Source organism: Equus asinus, chromosome 2, assembly GCF_041296235.1.
Source record: "Equus asinus isolate D_3611 breed Donkey chromosome 2, EquAss-T2T_v2, whole genome shotgun sequence".
Classification (NCBI taxonomy): domain Eukaryota; kingdom Metazoa; phylum Chordata; class Mammalia; order Perissodactyla; family Equidae; genus Equus; species Equus asinus.
In genome coordinates this window covers 153,979,190-154,005,672 of record NC_091791.1, presented here as the reverse complement: position 1 = coordinate 154,005,672, position 26,483 = coordinate 153,979,190, and the positions used below count along the sequence as shown (strand labels likewise).

The window sequence follows — 26,483 nt, the reverse complement described above, 5'->3', positions numbered from 1 at the left end:
CTGGGCTCTGAGGAGCAGGCACAAAAGAGTTGGGGAGGTGGCACTTTGCTCCGAGGAATTCCTAAGTCTGGGGCCTCCCAGTGCTGAGCAGGGTAGGGCCTGTGGTCTTTACCTTTGGAAGGGACACAGCTGGAAGGCCTGGGGACTTTGGGCCTGCTCCCTGGCATCCATTGTGTCCCCAGGTGCCCTGGATCCCACTGGACCCCTTGGCTCCGGATCTGGCCCGGTACCCCAGTTACAGTCAGGCCCAGGCCCTTCGCTGCACGGTGCGGGCTGGTGAGATGCTCTACCTGCCGGCCCTGTGGTTCCACCATGTCCAGCAGTCCCATGGCTGCATTGCTGGTAAGGAGCTGCCCAGGTCTCCCAGGGGCAGCCCTGTCCAGGTGCAGCAGGGCATCTGGGGGATGGGCTGGGGAGGCTGTAGGTTAGAGGAGGGGCCCTTATGCTCAGGTCTCCCTTCTTGCCACAGTGAATTTCTGGTACGACATGGAGTATGACCTCAAGTACAGTTACTTCCAGCTGCTTGACTCCCTCACAAAGGCCTCAGGCCTTGACTGATGGAGCCCTGGTGAACAGTGGCAACAACAACTCTGGGAAAAGGTCGAACCCTTCCTGGGCCGGGTCCATTCTGGAGGCAACCTGGAGTGAGAGAGTGCTGGCTGCCGGCCCAGCTCGGCTTGGGATCAGCTATGGAGGATTCCGGGAGGCAGTCTGGAGGCCCAGGAGGTGCCAGGCAGGTCTGGGTGTGGGCTTCCAGGAAGTTGCCACACAGGTGAGGCTGCAGCCTGTAATGGAGGAGGAGCAGGGCTGCAGGTGCAGCACCGCCGCTCGCCAGCACTGTGGCCGTGACCTTGGGAGAGCTGCTCCCTCAGAGCATTGGTGTCCTGTCTATAAGATGGAGATAATGATGGTTCCTATCTCCTGGGGTGTTGTGAGGCTTGGAGGTGACATCTGTGTGGAGGTCACGGGGCTGGCATGGCGGAAGTGGTCAATAAAAGGCAGCTGTGGTTCACGTGTGCTGTGACTCCCTCTCACATTTGCCTCCCATAGTCTGGGGAGGGCTGGAAGGTTCACGTAAACATTTCAGGGTGACCCTGGTTGGGGGTGACGGCTGGGTCCAGGCCTGAGCCTGAGGAGCTTCGCTGCCAAGACCCCTCTGTCCCTGACAGCCATCACAGCCCCTCTTGGGGCAAGCAGGCCGACCCCAGCCATGTTGTAACTCTGCTGCAGACCCCATTGACTCAGGGCCTGTAAAGCTATTCCTAGGTTTGCTCTGGCCTGTGTCCTCTCCTCTTCCAGCTCCAGGGCAGCTGGTGGGTCTGGTGCCCTAAGGGTCACCCCGTTTCTCCCACAATAAGCACAGAAACCCGTGCTCCTCCTGAGGCTGTTCCCCTATGGAAGAAGTGGGTCTCCGTGTTCGGACTCCCTCCCTCCTCACACCAAGCCAGCCCTGGAGACCCGGAGACGGAAGAGCTCCCTTCCCCAAATGCCAACCCATGCCTCATCCCACGCCACCCAGCACCCAGCTCCGAGGGTGGAGCCAGCTTGGCGTGTGACTTTGAAGGGTTGGTTCATAGAGCAAACCATGCCCCTGCCAGGTTATGATGGGGCCCGGGGCACTCCTCTCAGATTGGCCAAGCACTTCAGTCAAGACCGGGCATTCCTGTCACGCTGGCGCTGGGAGGTTGCGAAAGGCCCGGCGACAGGGGACATGGCTTTTCTGTTTACAGCTGCTCTGGGCCCACCTCCTGCTTTCCAGACCTCAGTGGCCCCTCAGGCCCCACCTTCCAGTCTCCTTTCTGCTCAGCCTCTGACAATGAGCTCTCCTGGGGGCCCCACCTCTAGGTCGGGGCTGGGAGAGCAGGGTTGGGTAGGGCAGGCACAGATGGCAATGGTTGGAGAGAATGGGTCTTTGGACGTGTTGAGCCCCCACCGTGGGGGTGTCAGCACTTCATACAGGTTTAAGGTGGCTCACTTCCTGGACAAGTGGCTGGTCCGGGAGTAGGCGTGGGGCCTGGGTGGAGCGGAGGCGGTTGGGAGGGACCAGGGAGGAGCTTGGGACCAGCTGGGACATCCCTGGCTCTGGGTTAAAAAGCCCACAGTCCTCGGTCCTTGGGCCACTGCCCATCATTCCTGGCTCCCGAGGACTCTTAGCCTCATGGCTCTGGTAAGACCCAGTAGGGCACTGGACCCCAACTCTGATCTCTGGTTCCCCCAGGCCTGGTTAACACTTTCGTAAGGGAGCTGTGGGCTTCTCCAGGTGTAGAGAGGGGTTTGCTAGCCTTGAACCAGGGTGGAGAACAGAAGCCAGGGAAGAGGCAGGGTCTTGGGATGAGGGGTCATCCTGAGTTGTTCGTGCCCTAGAGATGGGGGCACTGTGGATTTGGCCCTGAGAACTCAGGCTCCCAGTTGCCATCCTGGGGCCCCAGAAGGAAGCGGCTGCTCTGGTCCTCCCTCTGACTCAGTTGCTTGAGGTGTGGGCGCCCCAGGGCTGACACTGATAGATAAGCTTCCCCAGCTCTGCCCCTGGACTCCATCCATTAGGGCCCCTCCTGAGGCAGGGCTCAAGGCCAGAAGGAACGACCAGTTGGCACAGGCTTCCCTGCTCTGGCACAGCTGCCAGGGTCTACGTCCCGGACCCGGGGTCGTGGGTTTGGATGGAGCTGCCAGAGGACCTTCCTCAGCCTGGTCTTGTAGGACCTGGAGGGCTTGACAGCCTGAAGGTGGTCTGAGCTAGTAACTGCTGTTCCTATCCTGACAGAGAGCAGATTTCCAGAATTCTCTCTTGGCCTCTCCTGGCCAGGGGTGTAGAGTATGGGGACAACTCAACCATGGCCCCGGGCTAGGTTAGGCTTTGACGTGCCTCTCCCCTACCTCTGTAGCCTATATCCCCCCCATCCTGGGCCTCTTGCCGCCCAAGACCAGCCTCAAGGCTGCTTAGCAAGGGGGAGCCAGAGGGATGGGGTGCAGAGACCAAAGGAGGCTGTACCAGGACCTGGAGGCAGGTAAGTGGGGGGTTGAGAGCACAAGTCAAGCTAGCCTGGTCCAGTCCTGGCCCTGGACCTCAGGCAGGTGACTACTTAGCCTTTCTATGTCTGAGTTTCCTTGTGGTGTTGGCCATAATAAGCAGTCCCCACGCACAGGGTAGTTGTGTGATTAGATGAGTTAGTGTGCAGGCAGCCCTGGGACGGGAGCTGGCCCGGAGCGTTGTGGTAAGTGTTGGCAAGCGTCATCAGGAGATGCCGCAGCCTCCTTTCCATTCAGGATTTGGATGGGGTGGAGGGCAGGGCTGTGGCTGGGCAGGATTAGGCCTCGAGGGTTGCCCCAGCTTCCCCTTCGGTCCTTGTCACCTTAGGGCCCATCAGCCTGCAGCAAGCCTGTCCCCCTCTCCCTCTTCAGGCAAAGGTGCCCGGGATCTGCCTTCTCACCATCCGTGTCCTGCAGGCCCGCGGCCTGCCCTCTAAGGACCTGGGTGAGTGCTGGGCCCGGGGAGGGCAGCGGTTCTGCAGCTGGATTCAGGGTGGGGCAGGGGCAGTGGGAAGAGATGTGAGTAAGGCTGGGTGTGCAGGGGGTCCTGGAGAGGGTACCAAGAGGAGGTCCTGGGTGGAATGTTGCCATCAGGCCTCAGCCTCTGCTCCTTCTGCCTCCTGACCCAGCCCCATTCCATGGGTCTCTGGGTCCCACGGGGCTGCCTGTGATGGGAGGACATGGACTGGGCAGCTGGGTTGGCAGTGGCTCTTGGCCGCACTGGAAGCTCATTCCTCCTTTCTGCAGTGACCCCCTCTGACTGCTATGTGACTCTCTGGCTGCCCACGGCCTCCAGCCACAGGCTGCAGACACGCATAGTCAAGAACAGCAGAAACCCCATCTGGAATCAGAGCTTTCACTTCCGAATCCACAGCCAGCTCAAGGTGGGCCAGGCGCAGGCGGCCCTGCTCACTGTCCCTGTCCATCCACTGCCACTGTCCCCTCCCAGCCCCTCATTCCCTGCCCCTGCCCTGCTCACCGTCCTATCCCACCCCTCCATCCTGCAGCCCCCTTGCTCTGTTTCCCTTCCAGAATGTCGTGCAACTGAACGTCTTTGACCAGGACCTTCTGACCAATGATGACCCCGTGTTGTCGGTGCTGTTTGACGTGGGGACTTTGCGGGCTGGCGAGTTCCGCCGTGAGAGCTTCTCGCTGAGCGCTCAGGCAAGGCAGACTCAGGGCAGCGGAGGGCCTCAGCCTGGGAAAGGGGACGCTTTGGAGGGTGGCTAGGTACATGGCCCTCTTCTTCTGGACCAGTGAGTGGCCCAGGCTTCCCTGGCATCCCAGAGGCCTCTGTCAGCCAGGAGCTACTGTCCACTGAGGAGCAGTCCCATCCCTGACCCTCCTTCTTGGCCGCTGAGCTAAGGGCGGCTTTCTTGGAGCGGTCCAGAGAAGGTGGACAGAGCAGCCTGGGGACGGACAATGGCTCTCGGCACTCGGCTGAGGCCCCAGTAGCCCCAGCTGGCGTCTGGGTGGGAATCTGCACACGCACCCACACGCTCACTCACACTCCTCACCCTTTCTAACTTGCTTCTTTCTCCAGGGTGAGGAGCAGCTGGAAGTTGAATTTCGGCTACAGAGTTTGTGAGTCAGGGGCCGTGGGGATTCCCGGGTAGGGGTGCTTCCTTCCGGGAAGGACAGAGCCCAGCACACCCAGAGCCGACACCCCACCCCGGGAGACATCCAGTGGTGGAGGAGGAACGCCCAGGCCTGCTTGAGGGGTGAGAGCCGGGGAACCTGGACTCCCATTAAGGTCACTGGGGGCTCTTTTCAGGACAGACTGTGCTGAGCAGCTCATCAGCAATGGCATCCTGGTGGTGAGTTGAGAACCCCTCCTCCCCGGGCCTGAAGCTTGGGCCCGCCATGGGGGTCAGTAGGTAGAGCCAAAGTGGGGGGCCCTGGGACTTCAGTTCCTCAAGAGGATACACTCTCAAGCGAATGTTTGGTGGCTCAGGGCCAAGGTAATAAAGTCTGAGAAACAAGAGGCAGGATGCTGGGAAGGTGGGGTCTCTGATAGGCCGGGGCTTCGCGTCTGAGGGGCTCTCTTGACAACTCAGGCCCGGGAACTCTCCTGCTTGCATGTTCGACTGGAGGAGGCCGGGGACCAGCAAGGTGAGTTCTCGACCCACGGGGATGGCCCCCTGCCCTCAGCCCTGGTCTTCCCCCTTTCTAAGGAGCCCTCACCAGCTGCCCTCGGCTCTGGTGCCCCAGGCAGGAGCGGGTGTGGGGGCAAATCCATGCTGGGCCCCCCAGGGCCTGAGCTTTTCCCCTTAGTCCCCAGAGGGGCTGTGGCGGGGCTCCATCTCCCAGCCTCAGCCTGGGTCAGACCTCCGTCTCAGTGGGGGGAGCAAAATGTCCCCCAACCCCCTTAGGCAAGACAAGGACCTTTCTGGGCGGAGATCCCATTCCCGGCCTCTCTGCTCTGGTTCCTGTTTCCAGGATCAGAGCGCAGAGTGCAGCTTATGGTTCCCGGGTCCTGTGAGGGTCTGCAGGAGGCCTCTGTGGGTGCTGGCTCCTTCTGCTTCCATTGCCTGGCCTGCTGGGAGCAGGAGCTGAGCATCCATCTGCAGGTAGGGTGCCACTCCCTCCCGTGAGGCAGCCCGCAGAGCCTTTCTCCCTCCTTCCCTCAGCTCCTCCTCCTAGCCTCTGCCTCTGCTCACCCTGAGCCCCCATCACTCCCTGGCAGAGTCAGGTACCCTGCGAAGAGGGTGGGGTCGATGTCAGCCTCCTGTCCCCCTTCCTACTGCTTCTCTGTCACTCCCAGGGGCAATGGGTGAGGCCCTTGATGGAGCGGAGAGTAGAGATCCTTAGTCTCCTTTCATCCTCCCTGCAGGATGCCCCCCAAGAGCAACTGAAGGTGCCCCTGAGGGCCCTGCCCTCCGGCCAAGTGGTGAGGCTCATCTTCCCTACATCCCAGGTACTGGTCACCAGAGGAAGAAAGCCAGATGCGTGGGCAGGGCTGGGCGCCAGGCCTTGAGGGCCTGCTCCTGTAGCAGCTTCCGTCCTTAGGCTACACCCTGGACAAGTGCTGGGGCCAGGCTCTGGGGAGAGGGTCCTCTGAGCATCCCTACCTTCAGGCTCAGGCCTGGCCCCTGTGGAGATAGCTGGGGACCCAAGGGAGCATGGGGACGTGGTGGGGTGTGGCTCAGGCTGGGGCCAGAGGAACAGGCAACCAACCTTTGTGACTGTAACATTCATGGTTTTCAGGAGCCCCTGATGAGAGTGGAGCTGAAAAAAGAAGAAGGGTGAGGTTGGGCGGGCACTGGGAAGGTCATGGGGAGGCAGCCAGTTACGGAGGCAGCAGTCAGGCCTGCGCCCTGGAGGAGCAAGGCGAGAGACAGGGCGGCTCCCAGCACGGTCGCCATGCGTCCTCTCTGCAGACACTCAGGGGTTGGCTCCTAGGGCAGAGCACAAAGTGCTGGGGGAGCCGTAGCAGAGAAAGGCCCTTAACATTTCACTTGCGTTTCTGCTTTCCCCTTCAGAGGGGTGTGTGTCTTGCCCAGTGTCTGGTGCTTGGGAGGCACTGGATCAATGTTTGGCTGGAAAACCAGGTGGAAGGTGAGGAGAGTGGTTTGAGGCACAGAGAAGGCAAGGAAACCAAGAGAGGAGAGAAATGGCGCCCTTTCGGGTGCAGCTGTTGTGGGTAGACCTTAGCTAACCTTTGTGAGATGAGAGGAGTCGTCCACCCTGGCCCTCCACATGCCAAGGCCAAGCCACAAGGGAGACAAGCTTCTCACCACGAAGAGGTGGGGACACCGTTTCCCGCCCCCTCTGTAGTCATGTTCAGGTGGGTGAGGGAAAGAAGCTGAGAGGCAGAAGTAGATCTATGGTATTGGGTCCCACCAGGGGCCTGTCTACACCCGGGACCCTGGTAGGGCCTCTTCAGTCACCAGCTTCCTGGCATGCCTGTGAATCCACTTTACTGCGTTCCCCAAGTGTGTCCCCACGTGGGTCTGGACTCCCCTTCTCCCCATTGCACCCACACACGTCACGCTTCACTAGGACACAGAAGCAGGGGTGAGGGGTGTGGAGAGGAGAGGAGAGATGGCAGTGGGCTTTTCAGGGCAGACAGACTCAGCTTCCCTTTATCTGACGAGGCCAGTTGCTGCCTCATGGTCCCTTCCTCCCCACCCAGACCGAGGGAGCTGGCTGTGCGGCTGGGCTGCGGGCTCTGCACCGAGGAGCAGGCTTTCCTGAGCAGGAGGAAGCAGGTGGTGGCCAGGGCCCTGAAGCAGGCCCTGCAGCTGGATGGAGACCTGAAGGAGGACGAGGTCTGGGTGCTGGGCTGGATTGGGTGGGGTCTTCGGGCAGTGCTGAGTGCTGGAACTGGTTTTTCCCCAACCAGACCAGAGCTGGTGCCAAGCGGGGCTTGATCCTGCCCCCTGTCTGCCAGCCCCTGCTCTGCTTCCTCCTCACTTGATGGTATCAGGAGCTTGATGACATCAAATGCAGAGCATTATATGGGGCACCTGGAGCTCGCAGACACAACTCCCCTGCTGGGCTAGCTTTCCTTCTGGTTGTTTCTCAATCTTTGGCCCGGTCCGGGTTTTGAGATGGGCCTGGTCTGACTGATCAATGAGACCTGCGGCCTGAGGGCTGCCTGCTGGCCTGGGCAGTCCCTGGAGGTTCAGATCAGCCTGTGGCATCTCCTTGCAAGAGGGGAGGGGTGGCTGTGTGGGAGACTGTTGAGGTGGCCCTGGGGCTTCTAGAAAGGGATCACCAGAATCCTCAGGGGCTAGAGGTGAGGAGATGAGGCCTGGAACTTGTCCATTTTTCCTGGAGTTCTTAAAAACAGACAAGCCTGACACTCTCGAGGCTGTTTCTGACCAGACCCTCCTCAGCAGGCCTGACTAGAACTCGGCCCAAGAGCCTTGATCAGAGCTTGACCAACCTTGGCTGTGGGTGAGCTGAGTGCCGCTTGGCTTACTACCTCCCCTGCCTGTGGCTTGGCCTTCCCCCTCCCTAAGGCCTCTCTGAGCCTAGCTATCTTCTCTTCCAGATCCCAGTGGTAGCCATTATGGCCACTGGCGGTGGGACCCGGGCAATGACTTCCCTGTATGGGCACCTGGCTGGCCTGAGGGAGCTGGGCCTCTTGGATTGCATCTCCTACATCACAGGGGCCTCGGGCTCTACCTGGTGAGCTGGCAGCAGGTTGAGTGCAGGAGCCTGGGGGTGGCTAGTTGGGTCATGGCAGGTGGGTCCGGGTGGGAAGGCTCTCTTAGACCCCACAGGCCTCTTTGACCACCTTGGGAGGGCTGGGAGAACACGTGTGCCTGAGAGAAGTGCGCTCAAGGGGACCCTGGGAAGGTGCCTGACAGGCTTTTGTCCTAGAACGGAAAGCCCAAGGCAGGCAATGGGGTCCTTGAGTGACGATGCCCTGCCTTTGGCTTTTCCCAGGGCTTTGGCCAACCTCTATGAGGACCCAGAGTGGTCTCAGAAGGACCTGGCAGGGCCCACTGAGTTGCTGAAGGCCCAGGTGACCAAGAGCAAGCTGGGCGTGCTGGCCCCCAGCCAGCTGCAACGGTACCAGCAGGAGCTGGCCGAGCGTGCCCGCCTGGGCTACCCGACCTGCTTCACCAACCTGTGGGCCCTCATCAACGAGGCGCTCCTGCATGATGAGGTGTGGGGAGGGCTGCAGCCTGGGGTGCAGGCGGGGGCGGCCAAAGCCAGGGCAGGGCTGGGGGTGGGGAGCAGCCCTGGGCAGCAGGGGTGGGAAAGGCCCCAGGCCGCCACAGCTTTAGGTTCAAATCACTCCCTGCTCCAGCCCCATGACCACAAACTCTCAGACCAGCGGGAGGCCCTGAGTCGTGGCCAGAACCCTCTGCCCATCTACTGTGCCCTCAACACCAAGGAGCGGAACCTAACCACCTTTGAATTTGCGGGTGCGTAGCCCTGGCGCTGAGACCTGTGCTCTCGCAGTCGGCGGGGTGAGGGGTTGCCAGGGCTGTGTGTGTATGGTGTGGGTTTTACACCCACCTCTTTGGGGTCAGGTCCCATGCTCTCCAGAGACTGTCATTCTACCAGAGTCACTCAGGCTTGGGGATGGGGGCACTGGCCTTGGCTCCCATGCTCAAAGGGCCAGCAATGAGGCCGAGCCTCCTGGTCACCAGGCTGCCCTGATGTGAAGCCCGTGGTGGGTGCATTGGTGCCCAAGGGTTCTCAGGTTCTGGGCCCTGCAGTGAGGTTGTGTGGCCTCCTCACAGAGTGGGTCGAGTTCTCCCCCTACGAGGTCGGCTTCCCCAAGTACGGCGCCTTCGTCCCCTCTGAGCTCTTCGGCTCTGAGTTCTTCATGGGGCGCCTGACGAAGCGGCTCCCTGAGTCCCGCATCTGCTTCCTGGAAGGTGAGGGGGTCTGGAAGGCTGGCGAAGTTGGGGCTTGGGGGACATGGTCGACCTTCCCAGCTCAGTTCCCTGGTCCCGAATGGGTGGTGGGGAAGGCCAGGTTGTGACGGGGTGGGGCACTCTCCTCCCCTTGTGTCCCCTCTCTTAGGCATCTGGAGCAACCTGTATGCAGCCAACCTCCAGGACAGCTTGTACTGGAGCTCAGAGCCCAGCCAGTTCTGGGACCGCTGGGCACAGGCTCAAGCCAGCCTGGGTAGGTGCCTGAGCGGCTTTGTAAGGATGTGGAAGGGCAGCCGGTGGGGCTGGCTCTGGGGGATGGTGGAGTGGCTCTCAGGCCTGTGGGAGTCCACAGAGGCTGGGATAAAGGTCCAGGGGCTGCTATTTCCTGAAAGATGCCCCACTTCCCCCCCTGACTGTGCAGACAAGGAGCAGGTCCCTCTTCTGAAGATAGAAGAACCTCCCACCATGGCCAGCAGGATGGCTGAGTTTTTCACTGACCTTCTGACGCGGCGCCCACTTGCCCAGGCCTCCCACAATTTTCTGCGTGGCCTCCATTTCCACAAGGACTATTTCAAGCATCCTTACTTCTCCTTCTGGAAAGGTGTCCGCTCTTCTCCCCCTGGTCCCAGCTCTCCAAAGTCTTCCCACGGCCGCCTGAGCCTTGGGTCCCTGGTCCAGACTCCCGCACTCTCCAACCCCTCAGCCCCAAGCCCTGAGAGCTCCGTTCCCTGGCCCTTGGAGCAGGAGCCCGTTCTCCTCTCCTTGTGTTGGGCATCAGGGCCTGTCTCAGGCCTTGGGAAGTAGAGGTGCTACTTTGGCGGGAGAGGGCAGGGGCCAGAGAGCAGAGTCTCCTTCCACCAGCAGCGAGGAGCTGGCGTTAGGCCAGGGGGATCTGGTGCCCCCAGCACCAATGACAGCTGCTGCTTTCCCACCCCATCCTCTCAACCTTCCCAGCCACCAAACTGGACGGGCTCCCCAACCAGCTGACCCCCGCAGAGCCCCACCTCTGCCTGCTGGATGTCGGCTACCTTGTCAACACCAGCTGCCCACCCCTCCTGCGGCCTACCCGGGATGTGGACCTCATCCTGTCACTGGATTACAACCTCCATGGAGCCTTTCAGGTGGGCTGGGGGCGGACAGGACATGTCACGGTGGGACCTGAGGTGCTGGGGCAGGCTTGGGAGGCAGTGGGGAACCTTAGGCCTGACATCCTGGCTCTGCCCCTGGGGAAATCTACCTTGGAGTCCAGGACCTGGTCCAGTTTCCCTTAAGGGCTGTGACAGTGACACCATGTGAAAGGAAGACCGTGGATTCTGTGAATTCACCACCAGGGACTCTTACTCTGCTCTGGAAGTTGGAGTGGTGGGGGAGCTGGTGATGTTTTCAGATGTATTCCATATTTGGGTCCCCTTTGCTGCACCTGCACCCCTGTTTGCTCCTGGACCTCTGGGACCCCATGCTTTGAGTTTCTGTGTCGGTCCAGGGAAGGTTTTTGCCTCCCAGTTGCAGAACCTGGGGGCAGTTAGCAGCCAGCTCAGTCAAGCCCAGAGGAGCTGCAGCAGAGGGGCATTTTCCAGGTCTGGCCTGACTCTGTCGGGTCCACTAGAGTCTGATTTGGCATCTGGGCACTAAGTCCCATGTGTCTTAGCGGGCCTCCATGTTCAGTCAGCCCAGCGTTGAGGACCTGGGGAGCCCATGCGTCTGCCCTTCTGACGCCCCTTCGGCCCACCCTGCAGCAGCTGCAGCTCCTGGGCCGGCTCTGTCAGGAGCAGGGGATCCCGTTCCCGCCCATCTCGCCCAGCCCTGAGGAGCAGCGCCAGCCGGGGGAGTGCCACGTGTTCTCGGACCCTGGCTGCCCCGAGGCCCCTGTCGTGCTGCACTTCCCTCTGGTCAACGACTCCTTCCAGGAGCACTCGGCCCCTGGTGAGCCATGGTCCCAGCCCCTCCAGCTCGCTGTCGTGGTGCCCCTGGCCCCCTGTCCTTCGTCCCACCTCCTCTGTCCTCTATGCCTCTCCGCAGGTGACCCCAAACCATCCTCCACCCCATGAGTTTTCCCCTCCATGCCCGGCTGGTACTCTCTCTCCTTAGGGGTGCAGCGGACCCCGGAGGAGAAGGAGGCTGGGGAGGTGAACCTGTCTTCATCCAACTCCCCCTACCACTACTCGAAGGTGACCTACAGCCCAGAGGACATGGACAAGCTGCTCCGCCTGACGCATTACAATGTCTGCAACAGCCAGGAGCGTCTGCTGGCGGCCCTGCGGGAGGCTGTGCAGCGGCGGAGGCAGCGCAAGCAGCAGCGGCCGGCCCCAAGTGATGGCGGTGCCCTGGCCTGAGGCTGCCGTCCAGCCCCTGCCGCCCCGGACTCTTTTTCAGGCTCACTCCCCGTCTGCCTGGCTGCTCTGGTTGAGTTGGGGGGGAGACTGTCATCACCAAGTGTTCCAGAGCCTCTGGGGACTCCATAGGGTGTGTGCCCAGCGCCACCCAGATGTGGCACTGAAGCCAGCAGCAGCCCTGCCAGGCACCCCTGGGTAGGTTGAGGGCTTCACACAGGGGCAGGGCCCATCCCTCTTGGTTGCCGGCCCGTTGGGGCCTGGTCCCAGAAAGGCGTCTGGAGCTGGCTTCCTCTTTGAGTGAGTGGCTGGAGGCCAGAGCAGTGCTGAGCCCATCTGTGTAAGCACGCAGAGCTCTGGCCCTGTGTTTGTCTTCCCCTCCGTGCTCCCTTGAGGAGCTGTACAGTGAAATAGAGCACGTCCTGTTTTACAGAGGCTCACACACCTGTGAGGCGTTATCTGAGATTATCTGTCATTGCTGCCGAAGGGACATGTCATTACAAGCTCTTGGTTACACGTGGCAAGGATTGGTTTAAAAGACAAAATGGGGGCCGGCTCCGTGGCCGAGTGGTTAAGTTCACGCGCTCTGCTGCGGCAGCCCAGGGTTCGGATCCTGGGCGCGGACATGGCACTGCTCGTCAGGCCACGTTGAGGCGGCGTCCCACATCCCACAACTAGAAGGACGTGCAACTAAGAGATACAACTGTGTACAGGGGGGTTTGGGGAGATAAAAGCAGTAAAAAAAAAAAAAAGAAAAGATTGGCAACAGTTGTTAGCCCAGGTGCCAATCTTTAAAAAAAAAAAAAAAAAGACAAAATGTAATGTCTCCCCAGGCCCCATACAGAGCTAGTGGGTCAGCGTGGGCTTCCCCTGAGGGGTGGCCCCCTGCTCATGGCTGAGTCTACCCCATGCTCAGGGCCACCCTTTCCAAGCAGGGACAAGGCGACTTTGGCCTGTGGGTTTCCGCTGCTGCAGCCCTGACAGGTGAGCAGACTTGCAGACAGTGACTGCCAGCAGAGAGGCCAGGGACTCAGACAAAGGGCTGGTTCCTGCCCCACAGTAAGGGTGGTCCGACCTGGGACCAGATGAGCTAAGGAAAGAGACAGCGCCAACGGTGTAACTCCAGCAAGCAGTGACCTTGATGGGGCCATCCTCACAGAGAACCATCTATTCTAGAAGTTGGTCACGAGGGGCCTGGTTGCTGAGTCTCATTCTGGTCCCCTTGTGGGTGTCCTCGCTTGTAGCTCTGAGGTTTGGTGCCACCTCAGGGTTCACTTCAGGGCCCAGACCTGCTGGGAGAACAGGGAGGCAGAGTGAATTTAGGGCCCAGCCACCCTAGAATCTTATCCAGGCACTGGTGCCCCAGGCCTCTTGCCTCCCTTCGAATATTCCACCTCCTCCTAACATAGATGTGAGATGTGGATGCTGGGAGCAGTAACCACTGTGTGTGGGGCGGGTGGGAGACAGGTGGTTCTCATGCCCCAGCTCACTGCATCTGCCTGTCCTGGGCATGTGGCTCGAGTCATAGAGCAGCAGAAATGGCTGCCTTGGCAGCTGCAGAAGCACTGTGTCCAGGACAAGGCCCCTTCACTCAGCAGCACATCATCTGAATCATAAATGGGAACCTGCGGGCTGCAGGAGAAGGAGTGGATAGTTAGACCCGAGACACAACCATGGCTGCCGCCCCGTCACCGTGGGAGTGCTCCTCAGGCACACAGCTGTATGTGCGCGTCTGTCTCTGTATCTAGTCTGTGTATGTGTCCGGGTGACGTCCTGGCCCTCTCTAGGACAGGAAGGCCCCTCTCCCCTTTGGACTGGGGAGAGCAGGAGAGGATGGAGGCAGAGGCAGGGACAGGAGCACGGGTGTGGCAGGGCTCTGGCTGTCCGGTAAACCGCCGTGCAAACAATGCTGTGTCTTGGAGGGAGAAAAGGAGCAGACCAAGGAGTGAGGGCTGCATGGGCTCGAGGCGGACAGAGCGGGCAGGTTTTCTAGCATGTGCAAAGGGGACCCGTGTGCCCCTCACCTGGGGTCCGGCCTGAGCAGGAGAGGCGGTGGGAGCCTTGTGCGTTTTCCTCTGCAGGGCCAGCCATCGGCAGGGACTCCAGGGGCTGTGTGCGTCTCTCCCTCAGCGGGGAGGGCAGGGCCCCAGTGGCACTAGCCCCTGGTGGGGGACATCCGTGGAATCTGTGGGGAAAGACAGACTGCCATCACTGCAGAGAGTGAGCATGGTTTGCACTAGGCGTTTGATGGAGGGGGCAGTGCTGGGGCTGTCTGTTTCCTGGGGGTGGTCGAGGGTCTCAAATGTGGGGGTTACCCCACACCCTAGCAGTGTAGGTCTGAGTCCCAGGCCTGCAGGCTTGAGAGGGCACCATCTGTGGCAGTCACGGAGGCTCAGGACCCCCCCCCCCGCCCGCAGCCCACATGCCCTACCTGAGCGGAGCGGCCATGCTGGGCAGCCCCTCAGTGGCCAGGGAGCCTGGAGGCCTGCCTCTGGGTTCTGGGCTCAGACTGTGGGCTGCAGAGCAAAGGCAGAACAGCGGTCAGCCCTGACCCGGAGGCCGGCCATCCGCAGGCAGCAGCCTCCCTGTGTGCTCCTTCCTCCTTGCACCCTAACCCCAGGGCGACCGTATTAGGAGGGGGACTTTCGGGAGGTGCTTAGGTCATGAGGGTGGAGACCTTATAAAGGAGACCCCAGGAGCTCCCTCTCCCCTCTGCCCTGTGAGGCTACAGCAAGAAAGCAGCTGTCTGCAGCCCGGAAGCAGGCGCTCACCAGACACCCAATCTGCTGGCGCCTTCATCTTGGACTTCCCACCCTCCGGAACTGTGGGAAATAAATGTCTCGTTTAGAACCTGCCAGTCTGTGGTATTCTGTCACAGCAGCCCAGCAGACTGAGGCACTCCTGCCTCTGGAGGCCCTGGCCGCACAAGCCTTCCCACCAGGAGGTCGGTGCGGGCAGGGGCGGGTCTGCCTCCCGGACACTGAATGCAGAGGAACTGGTGAGAAAGGCTCAGCGGGAGGAGATGCTGAGACGCTGAAGAAACTCAGGATCCCTTTGGGGTTCTCAAAGGACAGGCTCAGGGAGAGACCCGAGGGGGAACAGGCAGAGCGAGGAGCCCAGCGAGCCTGGGAGGAGCAGGAAGGGACTCCTGGTGGAGCCCCAGCAGTCTCAGGACATGCCTCAAGCACGCTCTCCTCCGGGACTGTCAGACCACAGAGAAGGTGCTCGGTGGGGGTGCTTTCTAAGCGCCCCCTGGTGGCAGAACTGGGTTTGGCCGCTGTCTACAAGACACCGTGAGGGAGGTGCATTCAGAGCAGTCTGAGGACTAGAGTGTTAGAGACGCCCCAGGATCAGACAGCAGAGCCTAGGAAAGCCCACGAGGATCCTCACGGGAAGGGCTCTGGAGTCAGACAGCAGACCAGGAGGCCGCCAGGCATCATGTCTGACCCTGCCTGTTACTAATGAGCTATGTGATCTTTGGCAAGCTGCTTACAGGCTCTGGGCCTTAAATTTTTTGAGAAAAGACAATAAGTCCCACGGACCTCTCAGGCTATAGAGATGCAAGATGTGAAACTTTCCAAGGATGCATAAAACAGCAGCAGCCTGGGGCCCAGGGAATCAGTGCCCCCCACACCCCACCCTAGGCTTCCCCTGGAGCCCACCTGTGGCCCTGCTCAGGGCTTGCAGCCAGCTCTCAGCCTGCGCTTCTGACGATGCTGCAAACAGGATCTCCGTCCCGCTGCTCAGCCTGGCTCCCAGACAGCCGTAGGTCACACTCTTCGCAGGGGACCCCTGTCTCCAGCCCCCTGTGCCCGCTGAGTCAGCATATCCTGGGCGGTGTCTCTCCCCAGGTGGTGCTCACCTTAAGGAGAAGGTGTGTTTCCTGCCTTGGTGGTCCCTCGGCTTCTCACACTGGGCTCCCACGAGGTCAAGGGTGGCCATGGAAGCCACTTTCTGAGGGGAGATAAGAGGCAGGTCGCCATGGCCAGCTCAGCTTTTCCCCATGGGGCCCTCTGTCCTCTGCCCTCCCCACATGCCGTCTGGTACCTCCACTGCCATCCTCTGATCTGGGAACAGGCTCAGGGAACTGCTTCCCAAGACCCCATAGCAGCCATCCCAGGAGCTCGAGCTGGGCTGTGGAGAGAAGGCAGTGAGGTGGCACCGGGCCCAAGGTGCCCATGGGGAAGAGGGAGCCATTTCCAGGGAGGCTGGGAGGAGGAGCCCTGCCTCACCTGGGTGTGGGCAAAAGCTGTAGCGTGGTCCCAAGAAGCTGAACTGCCCTAAGAATGGGGGCAGGGAGGGGGAAGTCCACCCAGAGTCCACAGCAGCCCTTCTGAGCGCCTTGAGTGGTTCTGGGGAGGGGAGCTGCCTGGAGAAGGAATCTCCCGGCACTTACCTGCCTCTCCCCGGGCAGGGGCTGCTGCTTAAGCTCCAGAAACCCCTCCATGGTTGGGGCTCCCTTTGCATCCTGGAAATGCAAGATGGGGCCCAGGAAACATCAGGACCAGCACAGAGGATGGGCTCCTTCTGGAAGGTGGGCTTGGTATCCACTCCTCCCTGACCTCCTCGTTGCCCGTGACCCTCAGCTCCTGTGCCTGGTGCTCCCGGCCGCCAGTGCCTCAGGGTGTGGGCCCCTACCCTCATGGCCTCACTGGGCTCCTGCTGTCCGGCCTCATGCTCCAGGGAGATGGTGGTGGCAAAGAGTGTGCGTGGCCCAACAGGGACACCCGATGGCAGGACCCTTGTCTCAGCCAGCTGTGCTCCTGGCCACCAGCTTCCAAAGGGCCTCTGGTGGAGGGAGGTCAGCTCACTGCCAACTGTCCCAGGTTTCAGCCCCTTCACTTGCTGTTCCATCTTGGGGAGGGGAGCAAGGTGAGCCAGGTCAGGGCTCCAGGGGGGGGTCCATGCCCAGCCTCTCCTTCCCAAACCCCTCCCACCCAGAGAGCCCCTGTCTCCTCACTGTTCTTCATCTCTTCCTGCTTCAGTTCAGACTTCCCTCTCAACCCAGTCCACAGTGGTGCCCTAGCCTACCAGGACAGAGGGTGACAGGGACTGGCAACGGAAAGTGGGGCTTTCCTGAAGGGTCAGATGTGGACTTAGTGCTCTGGGGAGACCCCGACTCTCAGGCCCCCAGCCCTCAGGCCCCTGTCTCCTGGTGCACCCTTGGCCCAGCCTTGCTCACCTCCACCTTCCTCTGCAGTTGGGCAAACTTTTCTTCCTGGGCTGCCAGTAGCTTTTCGAAGTCCTGGTGTCTGCGGAGCAGCAACTCCACATCTGACACTGACCGCTGGGGAGAAGTGAAGCCCGGGTTGAGGCCCAGCTCCTGGGGCTGCCGAGCCTTCACCTTGCCCTCTGCAACCGGGCCCGGGTGGCCAGCGAGCAGAGGAGCAGCAGGACCTGCCCTTGGCCATAGCTGCTGGACAGTGCAGCCCGCTAGAGGACAGGGCCTCAGCTCACCCCACAGTTGGGGTCCAGCAGGAGGCCCTCCCGGGAGGCCAGCCAGGCCTCGGCCTGGTCCAGCCCCTGCCGCAGCTCCTGCAGCCTCGAGTTCTCCGCGCAGCGTTCCTGGTACAGGGCCCAAGCCTCCTTGAGCCCTTGCAGCCGCCCTTCCAGCTCCTGCAGACACTCTGTCACCTGGTGGGGAGGGGGTGCTGTGGGTGAGATGCTCAGGCAGAGCCACCTGGGGAGGGGAGGGCCAGAGTGCCCAGCAGTGGTGTGCAGGGAAGGCCTCGAGGCCTGGACCCTCCCCTTCTCTGCCTCTCTCTCCGCCCCTTGCTTGGCCTTCCTCTCCTGCTGGGGGTTCCAAGGCCTTGGTGATTGGACCCCGTGCCCAGCTCAACCCTAGGCCCACCTCTGCACATACCTCCAGGGACATGAAGTGGCCTTTGTCCACCAGCTGTTGCCCCTCCTGCTGTGCATCCCAGGCTTGAAGGCAGTGCTCCTTGATTTCCTGCCGTAGCTCCTCATGCTGCCCCAGGAGCCACTCAGCTCCTGTCATGTCCCCAGCCAGCTCCTCCGAGGACACCAGTGCCTGCCTTTCCTGAGCCCACGCTCTGAGGGGCAGGGAAAGGAAGCTGTCAGGGCGGGAGGGCAGCCTGGGGAGGGAGCAGGGCAGGAGCTGTGCAGGGGAAGGTAGAGTCCAGCTCCCTGAAGAGCTGAGCCAACAGCCCGGCCAGGACGCCACTTACAGTAGTTCCCGACAGCGTCTGAGGAAGGCATGGCCCTGGGCAGCCTGTTCCAGCTGCTGACTCTGCTCCTGGGCCTTTGCCCCCAGGGTGGCCCAGGCATCTTGCACCTCAGCCAGCCGTGCGGCCAGGCCCTCCTGAGCCTCAGGGTGTAGCTGGCCCAGTCGGCAGGCCTCTGTCTGCACCCGTGCCACCTCCTTCTCCATGGCCGCCAGTTCCCTCTGCCGCCAGAACACACAGTCAGGCCTCGCCCCCTGGTAACCAGCGGCATGCTCCTCATTCAGGGAGCACCCAGTCCTCTCTGAGGAGTCCCGCTCTGCTTCCCAGACTGGGAGAGGCCACCTTGCTCTGCTCCACACCTGGGCAAGCAGTCCCAGGCTGGGAGGCCCCTCACCTGCCCTCTGTGGTGCCCTTAGCCACTGCCTTCAGGGAGGGGCTCAGACAGGCCACCGGGTGTAGGCCCTCACCTCCAGGCACCTGTGCTGTTGCTGCAGGGTCTGCACAGATGACAGGCTGTGGCCACGGGCACCTCGCTCCATCAGGGTGGCCTTCTCCTGCATCCAGCCCCAGAGTTCAGCGGCCGCCTGCTCAAAGCCTCGGACCTCACGGGCTGTGGCTAGGTTCTGGGAGGGGAGGGAGGGTCTGCTCTGGGCTGAGCTCCCAGGGTCCTTTCTCCCTGGAGACATGGCCTCCTGGGCCACCTCCTTTTAAACAAGGAGGACCATGGGACTTACTGACCCGTTCATAACCACCAGGTACAGAAAACATCTTAAATGTGGCAGGTGCTCAATGAACGAGTGATGCTCCTGATGATGTGGTAGGGCCCTGGGGGCATTCTGTGAGGGCAGGGTCTTCAGTGCACAACTCATGAGAAAGGCAGAGATGGAGGCTCTGAAGGGGGTGGGGAAGGGCCTATGTGAGGGAGGAGGTTGGTTTTTGGGGTCTGGCTCGGCCCAGGCAGGCACCACCTGCAGCTCTTCTGATGGGGCCAAGAGAGGGAGAGAGGGCCAGCTCAGGAGGCTGCCCGGCCTGGACCCTCAGAGATGGCATCTCTGGGCTGTGATCCATCAGGGACTCAGGGGGCTGGGCTGCTTGTATAGAAACCACCAGTTGTGGCTGAGAGCTCAGGTTGTGGAGGAACACCGAAGACTCCCTTGGCAGACAAATCCACTCAGAGCGTTTAGATCAGAAGGGTGAGTGAGTGGAACGAAGGAGCCTCTGTCACACGATGTCGAGATCTCACCCCATTAAGTGTGTGGTTAAGGAAGGGAGATCAACACGGTGTGTGTCTTAATAAAACCGAAGCCTGAGTTTAGGGGGCGCTTCAAGCAATTCAGTCATGCTTTCTGTTTCTCCTTGGAGATGTGAAGGAGGAGGAAACAAAGTGTGGAGCGGGCTGGAGGTGGAAGACTTCGAGACTCTTTGAGACTTGCTCGGTCCTGGGAGTTAGACGCAGCCACCTCCCTCCACACACACACAAACACACACACACACACTCATATCCCCGCTGTTGGGTCTGTTTGTCCCTGGCCCAGGCAAAAGGCACAGGGGTCCCCGCCCCTTGGCTGCCCCTGGCCTGGTTTGGCTACCTCTGTGCGGGCTTTTATTGCCCTGTCCAGTCTCTCCCAAGTGGCCTCGATGCGACTCCTCTGGGCTTGGATCTGGGGACAGCACCGGGGTGCTGCCCGTTCCAGGGAGCCTGCCAGCTCCCTCAGGGCCTGAACCTTGGCCTGCCCCAGGCTCTGGACTTCCTTTCTGAAAGCATCAAACTTCTCTTCCAGCACCTGCAAGGAGGTGGGGCCAGGGAGGGTCACCCTGGAGGTGGTGCCCAGCAGCTCTCCAAGCTCACGAAGGGCTTGGCAGTACCTGACAGTTCCATCGGCACTCGGCCCCACCTCTAGAACCGCAGGGACCCTCCCAGAGCCCAGAGACCCCCATTTCCCCTCTGCTCACCTTGGCCTCCCTTCCACCCCACATGAACACCTCTCCACCCTTGCTCAACCTCAATCCACTCTCCCCCAGGTTCGTTTGGAAGTGGCTCACTTTGACGGCCTCCAGGTCCTGCCCACAGTCCTGGGACTCAGCAGAAGCCACCTTGCTGGCCAGCCAGGCATCAAGGAGCAGGGCCTCTCGTTCCAGCTGGTGGAGCTGCAGCTGCTCCCGCAGGCCTTGGCCCCTGCTCTCCACTCTCCGCAGCAGCCCCGAATGGGCCTCCCTCACTGTCCGCATCCGGGCCAGCACCTTGGGGCTGTGGCAGGAAGGACAACCCCACTGCAGCCCTCCTCTCCTGGCAGTATCAGCCTCGCACGCCTCTGTAGGGAGCGCCCCTCTCCGCTCCTCACTTGACAGGCCTGGCTCCCACGCACCTTTCTGGGTTCTGCCCACTCTCAAGGAGGGCTGCAGTCTGCTGCAGTCTCTCGATACGTGGGCCAAAGCCCTCCAGCTCTCTCCTGGTGGCCTCCAGCCGCCGAAGAAAGGCCTGTGTGGCCTCGGCACTCTGGCCCACGTCCTCAATGTCCAGGACACAGCCCCGTTCTGCCAGCCAGGATTCTGCCTCCAGGAGCTGGGGTGACATAGACGGGGTAAGCTTTCCCTGGTCGATGCTCTCCAGTGCTCCCAGCTTGGGGTTCATGGCCACCCGGCTGTACACTGGAATCACTGGAGAGCTTTAAAAACTCCTGCTGCCTGGGTCTCACTGCTAAAGATTCTGATTTGGTCTGGAACGGAGCCTGAGGATCAGTATTTCTTAAAGGTTCCAGGTGATTCTGACGTAAAGCATTGACTGAGAACCACTGGTTTAGAGAAACAGCAAAGCCAAACCAAACCCAACCGAACCCAGTGGCCTGTATTCTGGGAAACACGCAGGAGGAAGACCTTGGGGGCAGGAGGTGGAGGTGACAGAAGATGCCCACTCAGTGGAGGTGACAGAAGATGCCCAGAGAGCTGGAGCCCCACGTGGGGGTCCCCTTCCAGGGCTGTGTACACTCTAGGCGTCCTCATGCCCAGCCCCGGCCCTTGGGGTCCGCATCGCCCCCTCACCTCCGTCAGGAACTGCTGGGCCTCCTGGGCCTGCTGCAGCCACCGCCTCCTCCGCGCAGCCTCTGCCCGCAGGCGGTCCACGGCGCTCTCCAGCTGCCGTACTCGGGCGGCCACGTCACGGGCAGCAAAGTGCCCAGCCTGCACCAGCTTGTGCCCGGTGCTCACCACCGCCTGGGTCAGAGCCTCGTGGCTGCTCATCTCGCTCTCCAGGTTCTGTGGAGCCAGCGGAAGACAGCACCAGGGATGCTACTGGGCACTGCTTGGGGTCCCCAGAGTTGTGCCTGAAGTCTCATGGGACCCCAGAGACTTGCCCCCAAGGACTTCCCTGTCCTTGTGACCAACAAAGAATCCAAGGCGTCCCCAAAACCCACAGGAGGCAGAGCCCCCAGTTGGGCCACAGGGCCATCTCTCTGGCTGATGGAGCCGCCCCTGGGGGGGCCCCACCTGGTGCTTCTCCTGCAGATGCTGCAGGGCGCTCAGGCTCTGGCTGGAGTCTCGGGCGGCTGCCAAGGGCAGCTTCTCCTGCACCCAGGCCATCTCCTCGTCTGCGTCCCTGAAGAACTGCAAAAGGAGGCTCCGGGCCTCCAGAGCCGTCCTGCGCTCCCCCAGGGGCCCCCGCAGACTCTCGAACCTGCAGCAGTGGAGGGCAGGACCAGGACAGGTGGCGACTGCGGGCATCAGCATTAGGGCCCAACAGTGACTCAGAGAGCTCACCCATCTGTGCCCGTCACGTGGCCATGGGGACACCCTCAGGAGACAAGTGGGGGGCAGGGAGGAAGAGGGAGGGGAGGATGCAGACGGCTGATCTACCTCTGAAGCAGTCGCTGGGCCTGCTCTTCCACATCTTGGGCCAGGCAGTGGCCTTCCTGTATAAAGGCTCGGGTCTGGCCCACCAGGGCCTGTGCCCTCCTGGTCTGCCTGTCCACTGAGGCCTCCAGCTCTCCCTGGGCCTCCAGGAGCTCATCCAGCCCAGGCTGGTCCTGGCCCCTGAGCGGGGCTCTCAGCTCAACCTCCATGGGCCCCAGCCAGCTCTCCAGTTCCTGCACACTCCTCCGCAGACGCAGGCCCTGCGGGAGAATGTGAGGTAGGCACGAGGGGCAGAGGCCCGGAGTCCCAACCGGCCTGCTCCGTCGCTGGCACAGCCTCACCTCGCAGGCCTCCTGGAGCTTGGCTGCTGCCTTCTGGCAGTTGGCCTGCAGCTCGTCCCAGAGCAATCCCAGCTCCTGCAGCTGCTTCTGGATGGTCTCTGAGGCCTGGTGGCCCCCCTGTAGCAGCCTCTGCCCTTCCTACAGCCACAAAATGGCACAGACCTCAGGGACTCAGGACGGCTGGTGCCAGGGCACTTGTGTTGGCTCGAACCACTACCCCTGCAGCTCTAGGGTCTCTGCATGCTAGCTGTGAGATCTTGAGCAAGTTCCTTAACCTCTCTGAGCGCAACTGCCTTATCCATACAACGGGGATAACAATGATTGCTTTGTTTAAATGAGATAAAACATTTTTTTTTAAAGATTGGCACCTGAGCTAACAACTGTTGTTAATCTTCTTTCTCCTTTTTTCTGCTTTTTCACCCCAAATTCCCCCAGTACATAGTTGCATATTTTAGTTGTGGGTCCTCCTAGTTGTGGCATGTGGGACGCCGCCTCCACGTGGCCTGATGAGTGGTGCCATGTCCGTGCCCAGGATCCGAACCAGTGAAACCCTGGGCCGCCAAAGCGGAGTGCATGAACTTAACCACTTGGCCACAGGGCCGGCCCTGAGATAACACATTTAAAATACCTAGCAGGCACTTTATATCGGAGCAACCCTGGGGTCAAGGCCTGCCTTTTGTAGGTGGAAGCGGGTAGATTTAAAAGGTGATACACTTGACTCTTTACCCACGGGACCGCTGGTGGTGCCCTGACTCTGAACATTAATGTCTTTCCTTGACAGTTTTAAAAACCATCGTGTTAAAATACTATCTTCAAAATTCTTGAAAAGGCACCGTTTTTGGAGAGGGTGCCCCAGGAAGCTACTGCTTCTAGCTGCTCTTTGCTGCTTGGCATGGCGCCTGCCCACAGAAAGCACTCGATGAACGTTGGCCATCCATTACTAAGGTTCAGAGCTGGCTGCCGGGGCTCTGTGAGGTCGCCCCACACTCTGGGGCGGGCAGGACTGTTGCAGGCCCCCAGCCAGAGCCCCAGGGCCTCACCATCTGCAGCCTTTGTCGAAGGTGCACACTCGTATCCAGTTCGGCCTGGAGTTTCTGCTGCTTCTGCACCTGTGCCTGCAGCGAGGCTGGGTCCTGCCAGCCCTCTTCCAGGGCCACCAGGTTCTTCTCCCTGAGCCACGCGGCCGCCTGGGCATATGGGGAGAACCAGGCTGTGCTGCTTAGGGCTCTCCTCTGGCCCCCTAGGCTCTGGGCTGCCCCGTAGGAAGGGTGGCTTCCCTCTGGGGCAACTCCCTGCCCCTCACAACCACTCCCCACCCCGACCAAGGGGCACCTCGGAGGAGTCCTGCAGGAAAGTCTGCAGCTGCCGGAGCTCCTCCAGTTGGCGGCGGCGGGTCCCGGCTCGCTCCACGAGTGCCTTTCTCCTGCCAGAAGGAGGGTCTCATGGGCCCGCAGGTCTGCCCACCAGGACCTGGAGCTGCCACAGGGGTGTGTTTGCGTGTGCATGCCCACACGTGCACATATGCGTGCCCTTCCAGCCTGGGACAGCCTTTCTTGGGTATCAATATACCCTCCGTCTGGGGTTTCCTTTGAAATAGAGACACATTCTACTTCTCCTCTCTATTGGTGTCAGTTATGGGCTAAATTGTGTCCCCCTAGATACTTATGTTGAAGTCGTAATCCCCAGGACCTCAGATTGGGACAGTATTTGGAGAGACGGCCTTTAAAGGATGTAATGAAGTTAAAATGAGGTCATTAGTGAGGGCCCTGATCCTATGTGGCTGGTGTCCTTGTAAGAAGAGGAGATTAGAGCACAGATACATAGACAGACGACCACGTAAGGACACGGAGAGAACACGGCCAGCTGCAAGCCACGGAGAGAAGCTCTGGAGAAAGCAACCCTGCCCACACCTCGATCTTACAATTCCAGCCTCCAGAGTCACGAGAAAATACATTTCTGTTGTTTGAGCCGCTGAGTCTGTGGCGTTTTGTTATGGCAGCCCGAGCAGACTGAGACAGTATCCAAATCACTTTCTTGATCGTGTACTGCTATCAGTGAGAGTTTTTTAAGTAGGCACCCCCCAAATATATATGTATGTATGTGTGTGTACCTCTGTAGCAAAATATTAAGTGTATTGCCATAGGCACAAAAGTAAAAATAAAAAATAAGCTCTTATAAAATAAATACCAAAAGAAGTTCTGATATCTTCCCCCGACCCCGGGGTCCACACACCCCTCCCATCAGCACAGTCCCCACCCTGGTGTGAGTGTGACCCTTGTCTCCCTCTGTGGGGGCTGCTGAAGGGTGTGGGAGCAGAGAGAGGCAGACATACTCCAGTGAACAGAACATCTCTTTAGAGGATGCCAGAAGCCTGGAGTGGAGGGGGTCAGAGTGGCACTGTCCTGGGGGGCAGCCGGGCCTGCCAGGAACCACCTAAGGTGACTGCCAGGAGGGGATGTTGACACAGACCAGCAAACTAACATTTGCCATCTGTCAATCAAAGACCTCCAGGGTACCCAGGTGTGGTCCACCTGCAAGGAGGAGGGGATGGCCTGGCTATGCACAAGGAGCCACAAACATTGAGGGCGCTGGTGGGCTCTCTGGGAAGGATGGAGACCCCCACCAGTCTGGGATCTGGCTTTTGGCCAAATCTGCCTTGATCTGAAAGGCTAAGGAGCTGGACGAGGCAGCTGAACCAGACGGGCTTTTCCGAGGAAACAAAGGTGGAGCCTGGTGTCTCATCACTGGCTGTGCCAGTGGATTCAGTTAACTGAGCACAAGAAATCTGTGAGCTTGCCCAAGAGCCAGGCGCCATGCTGAGATATCACGGTACCTTTTCAGTCCTCACCAAAACCCTGAGAGGTCATCCCCTTGTTGCAGCAGTGAGACTCCATGAGGAATCTGCGCCCAGTCCCACCACGAGCGGGCAGCACAGGAGCTCAGGACCCTCTACTCTGGGGGGGCTGACAGTAACCACTGAGCTCTGGCTCTGCCATTGCATCAGGTTGTCTCTCTCTGAGTTTCCTAGTATACGCCTCTTGGTAAAACTCCCTCTTAGCTCAACTGGATGACCCTGTGCTGCCTGACATCCACAACTGGCCGACACACTGCAGGGCTGGGTGTGGTGGGCCCTGGCATCTGACCTCAGCCCTTGGAAAAGGCTGGTGAGCCTGGGCCAACAGGTGGAAGGGCGGGAAGGGAACAGCTGGATGCCTAGTGCCCACGCCAGCCCACTTATGGCTCCCCTCCACCCCAGAGCCAGCGGTACCTCAGGAGCATGGCTTGGCACCGGCCCAGGGCGCTCTGGGCCTCGGAGTGCCCTCCCTGGTGCAGGCTGCGAGCTGCGGCTTCCAACATGCTGATTTTGTCTGCCTGTGCCTCCAGGCCCTGCTCAACCACCTTGTGCTTCCACAGAAGGGTCTCCACATTGGCCAAGGAATCCTGGTGGGAGTGAGGAAGTGAATAATACCCATGGGGCTGCCCCACCCCATCCCAAGCTATCTGCTTTCCCACCTAGAGCATCCTACAAACACTCAGCCACAGCCTCTGCTTCCTCAAGGCTGTATCTGCCTTCAGGACAGTGATTCTCAACCAGGGAAGGTGCCTGGATAAGGGTCAAGGGTCAGAATTTCCAGGGGGGAAGAGGAGCTTTTTCATATAACAGGGACACCCTCTCCCCTGCACCCCCAGTAAGACTACGTCAGCACAGGTCAGCTGAGGCCCTGATTATTCTCTGAGGTCTCCTGTGAGTCAGGCTCGCCTGCCACAGAAGTTGGGACGGTGGTGGGAAAAGAAACCTCAGGGTGTCAGGAAGTGAGGAAGGCAGAGGTGAGAAGGGTGGTGGGAAGGAGGCAAGAATGGGTCAAGGGCTACACGCTCCCCTCCTAAGCTCCCACGGCATTCCCTGGGGGTCTAGGCCAGGCCACAAGAACTGCTCACGAACGATGGGCACGTGACTGCTCAGTGACCAGCTCGGTCGAGGGAGGGGAGACCCCCTTGGCCTGGGCAGCTCAGGGAGCACTGGCTGGTGTGATCCCGAATGCTGCTCTTGTAAACCCTCCCTCCCTCCTGCCCGGCACCTACCCCCTGACCCTCAATGGCTGGGCAGGCTTCCTGGCTGCAGAGCCAACTTTCCATCTGCTCCACAGAACTCAGAACCAGCTGTTGAGAAAGGAAAAGGTAAGAAGAAGAGAGCAGAGGGTCCAGTCACTGCAGATGGAGTGACCCTATTGGTGGCCCAGTGGAGAAATGGTCCTGGCTCAGCAGAACAAGTCCACAGCAGGCAAGACTTGTGGGCGAGCTGGGTGGTAGGAAGTGGGTGGTGGGCAAAGCCCCTGGCACAGCAGCCTCTCCGGCTTTGGCTTTGACCAGGGGCAGTGCGGTTAGCACGGGCCCCCATGGGTGGGGCAGGAT

At 60.5% G+C, this 26,483-nt stretch overlaps 2 protein-coding genes across 3 annotated transcripts in view; one reads left to right on the top strand and one right to left on the bottom strand.

Moving 5' to 3' along the window:
* Nucleotides 1-203: 203 nt before the first annotated feature.
* On the top strand, nucleotides 204-12,133 carry PLA2G4B (phospholipase A2 group IVB). 2 transcript variants are annotated; one of them, XM_044765104.2, is made up of 21 exons: nucleotides 204-342; nucleotides 470-733; nucleotides 3,400-3,472; nucleotides 3,775-3,911; nucleotides 4,060-4,191; nucleotides 4,571-4,611; nucleotides 4,802-4,844; nucleotides 5,085-5,139; nucleotides 5,467-5,597; nucleotides 5,861-5,944; nucleotides 6,235-6,272; nucleotides 7,163-7,298; nucleotides 8,027-8,163; nucleotides 8,425-8,647; nucleotides 8,792-8,909; nucleotides 9,231-9,368; nucleotides 9,517-9,621; nucleotides 9,790-9,969; nucleotides 10,323-10,489; nucleotides 11,105-11,291; nucleotides 11,457-12,133. In XM_044765104.2, exons 2-21 carry the CDS (start codon nucleotides 494-496, stop codon nucleotides 11,699-11,701), a joined length of 2,610 nt encoding a protein of 869 aa, XP_044621039.1. In that variant the 5' UTR covers nucleotides 204-342; nucleotides 470-493; the 3' UTR covers nucleotides 11,702-12,133. The 2 variants fall into 2 exon arrangements, with proteins under 2 accessions (XP_044621039.1, XP_014712813.1); XM_014857327.3 differs by lacking the exon at nucleotides 204-342 and having other exon boundaries at nucleotides 590-2,167.
* A 296-nt stretch (nucleotides 12,134-12,429) lies between these two features.
* The window catches only part of SPTBN5 (spectrin beta, non-erythrocytic 5), a 49,266-nt gene continuing 35,212 nt past the window's right edge, over nucleotides 12,430-26,483 (bottom strand). The window contains 25 exon segments of the mRNA XM_070519655.1: nucleotides 12,430-12,987; nucleotides 13,723-13,883; nucleotides 14,130-14,214; nucleotides 14,470-14,520; nucleotides 15,361-15,446; nucleotides 15,561-15,652; nucleotides 15,746-15,832; nucleotides 16,095-16,166; nucleotides 16,337-16,552; nucleotides 16,881-16,985; nucleotides 17,156-17,332; nucleotides 17,562-17,751; nucleotides 17,887-18,104; nucleotides 18,351-18,506; nucleotides 19,473-19,667; nucleotides 19,927-20,131; nucleotides 20,250-20,446; nucleotides 20,923-21,135; nucleotides 21,367-21,553; nucleotides 21,733-21,989; nucleotides 22,071-22,208; nucleotides 23,111-23,257; nucleotides 23,403-23,493; nucleotides 25,339-25,511; nucleotides 26,154-26,231. Of these exon segments, the coding sequence (XP_070375756.1) occupies nucleotides 12,866-12,987; nucleotides 13,723-13,883; nucleotides 14,130-14,214; nucleotides 14,470-14,520; nucleotides 15,361-15,446; nucleotides 15,561-15,652; nucleotides 15,746-15,832; nucleotides 16,095-16,166; nucleotides 16,337-16,552; nucleotides 16,881-16,985; nucleotides 17,156-17,332; nucleotides 17,562-17,751; nucleotides 17,887-18,104; nucleotides 18,351-18,506; nucleotides 19,473-19,667; nucleotides 19,927-20,131; nucleotides 20,250-20,446; nucleotides 20,923-21,135; nucleotides 21,367-21,553; nucleotides 21,733-21,989; nucleotides 22,071-22,208; nucleotides 23,111-23,257; nucleotides 23,403-23,493; nucleotides 25,339-25,511; nucleotides 26,154-26,231 (3,699 nt within the window). The 3' untranslated portion in view covers nucleotides 12,430-12,865.

What these genes read in the sequence shown, in the direction of transcription:
- PLA2G4B (XM_044765104.2), top strand. Translation starts at nt 494, where the DNA reads ATGACCTCAAGTACAGTTACTTCCAGCTGCTTGACTCCCTCACAAAGG. An exon ending in GCTTCTCGCTGAGCGCTCAG is followed by an intron (nt 4,192 to 4,570) that starts GCAAGGCAGACT and finishes TTCTTTCTCCAG; the next exon opens with GGTGAGGAGCAGCTGGAAGT. An exon ending in TCATCTTCCCTACATCCCAG is followed by an intron (nt 5,945 to 6,234) that starts GTACTGGTCACC and finishes CATGGTTTTCAG; the next exon opens with GAGCCCCTGATGAGAGTGGA.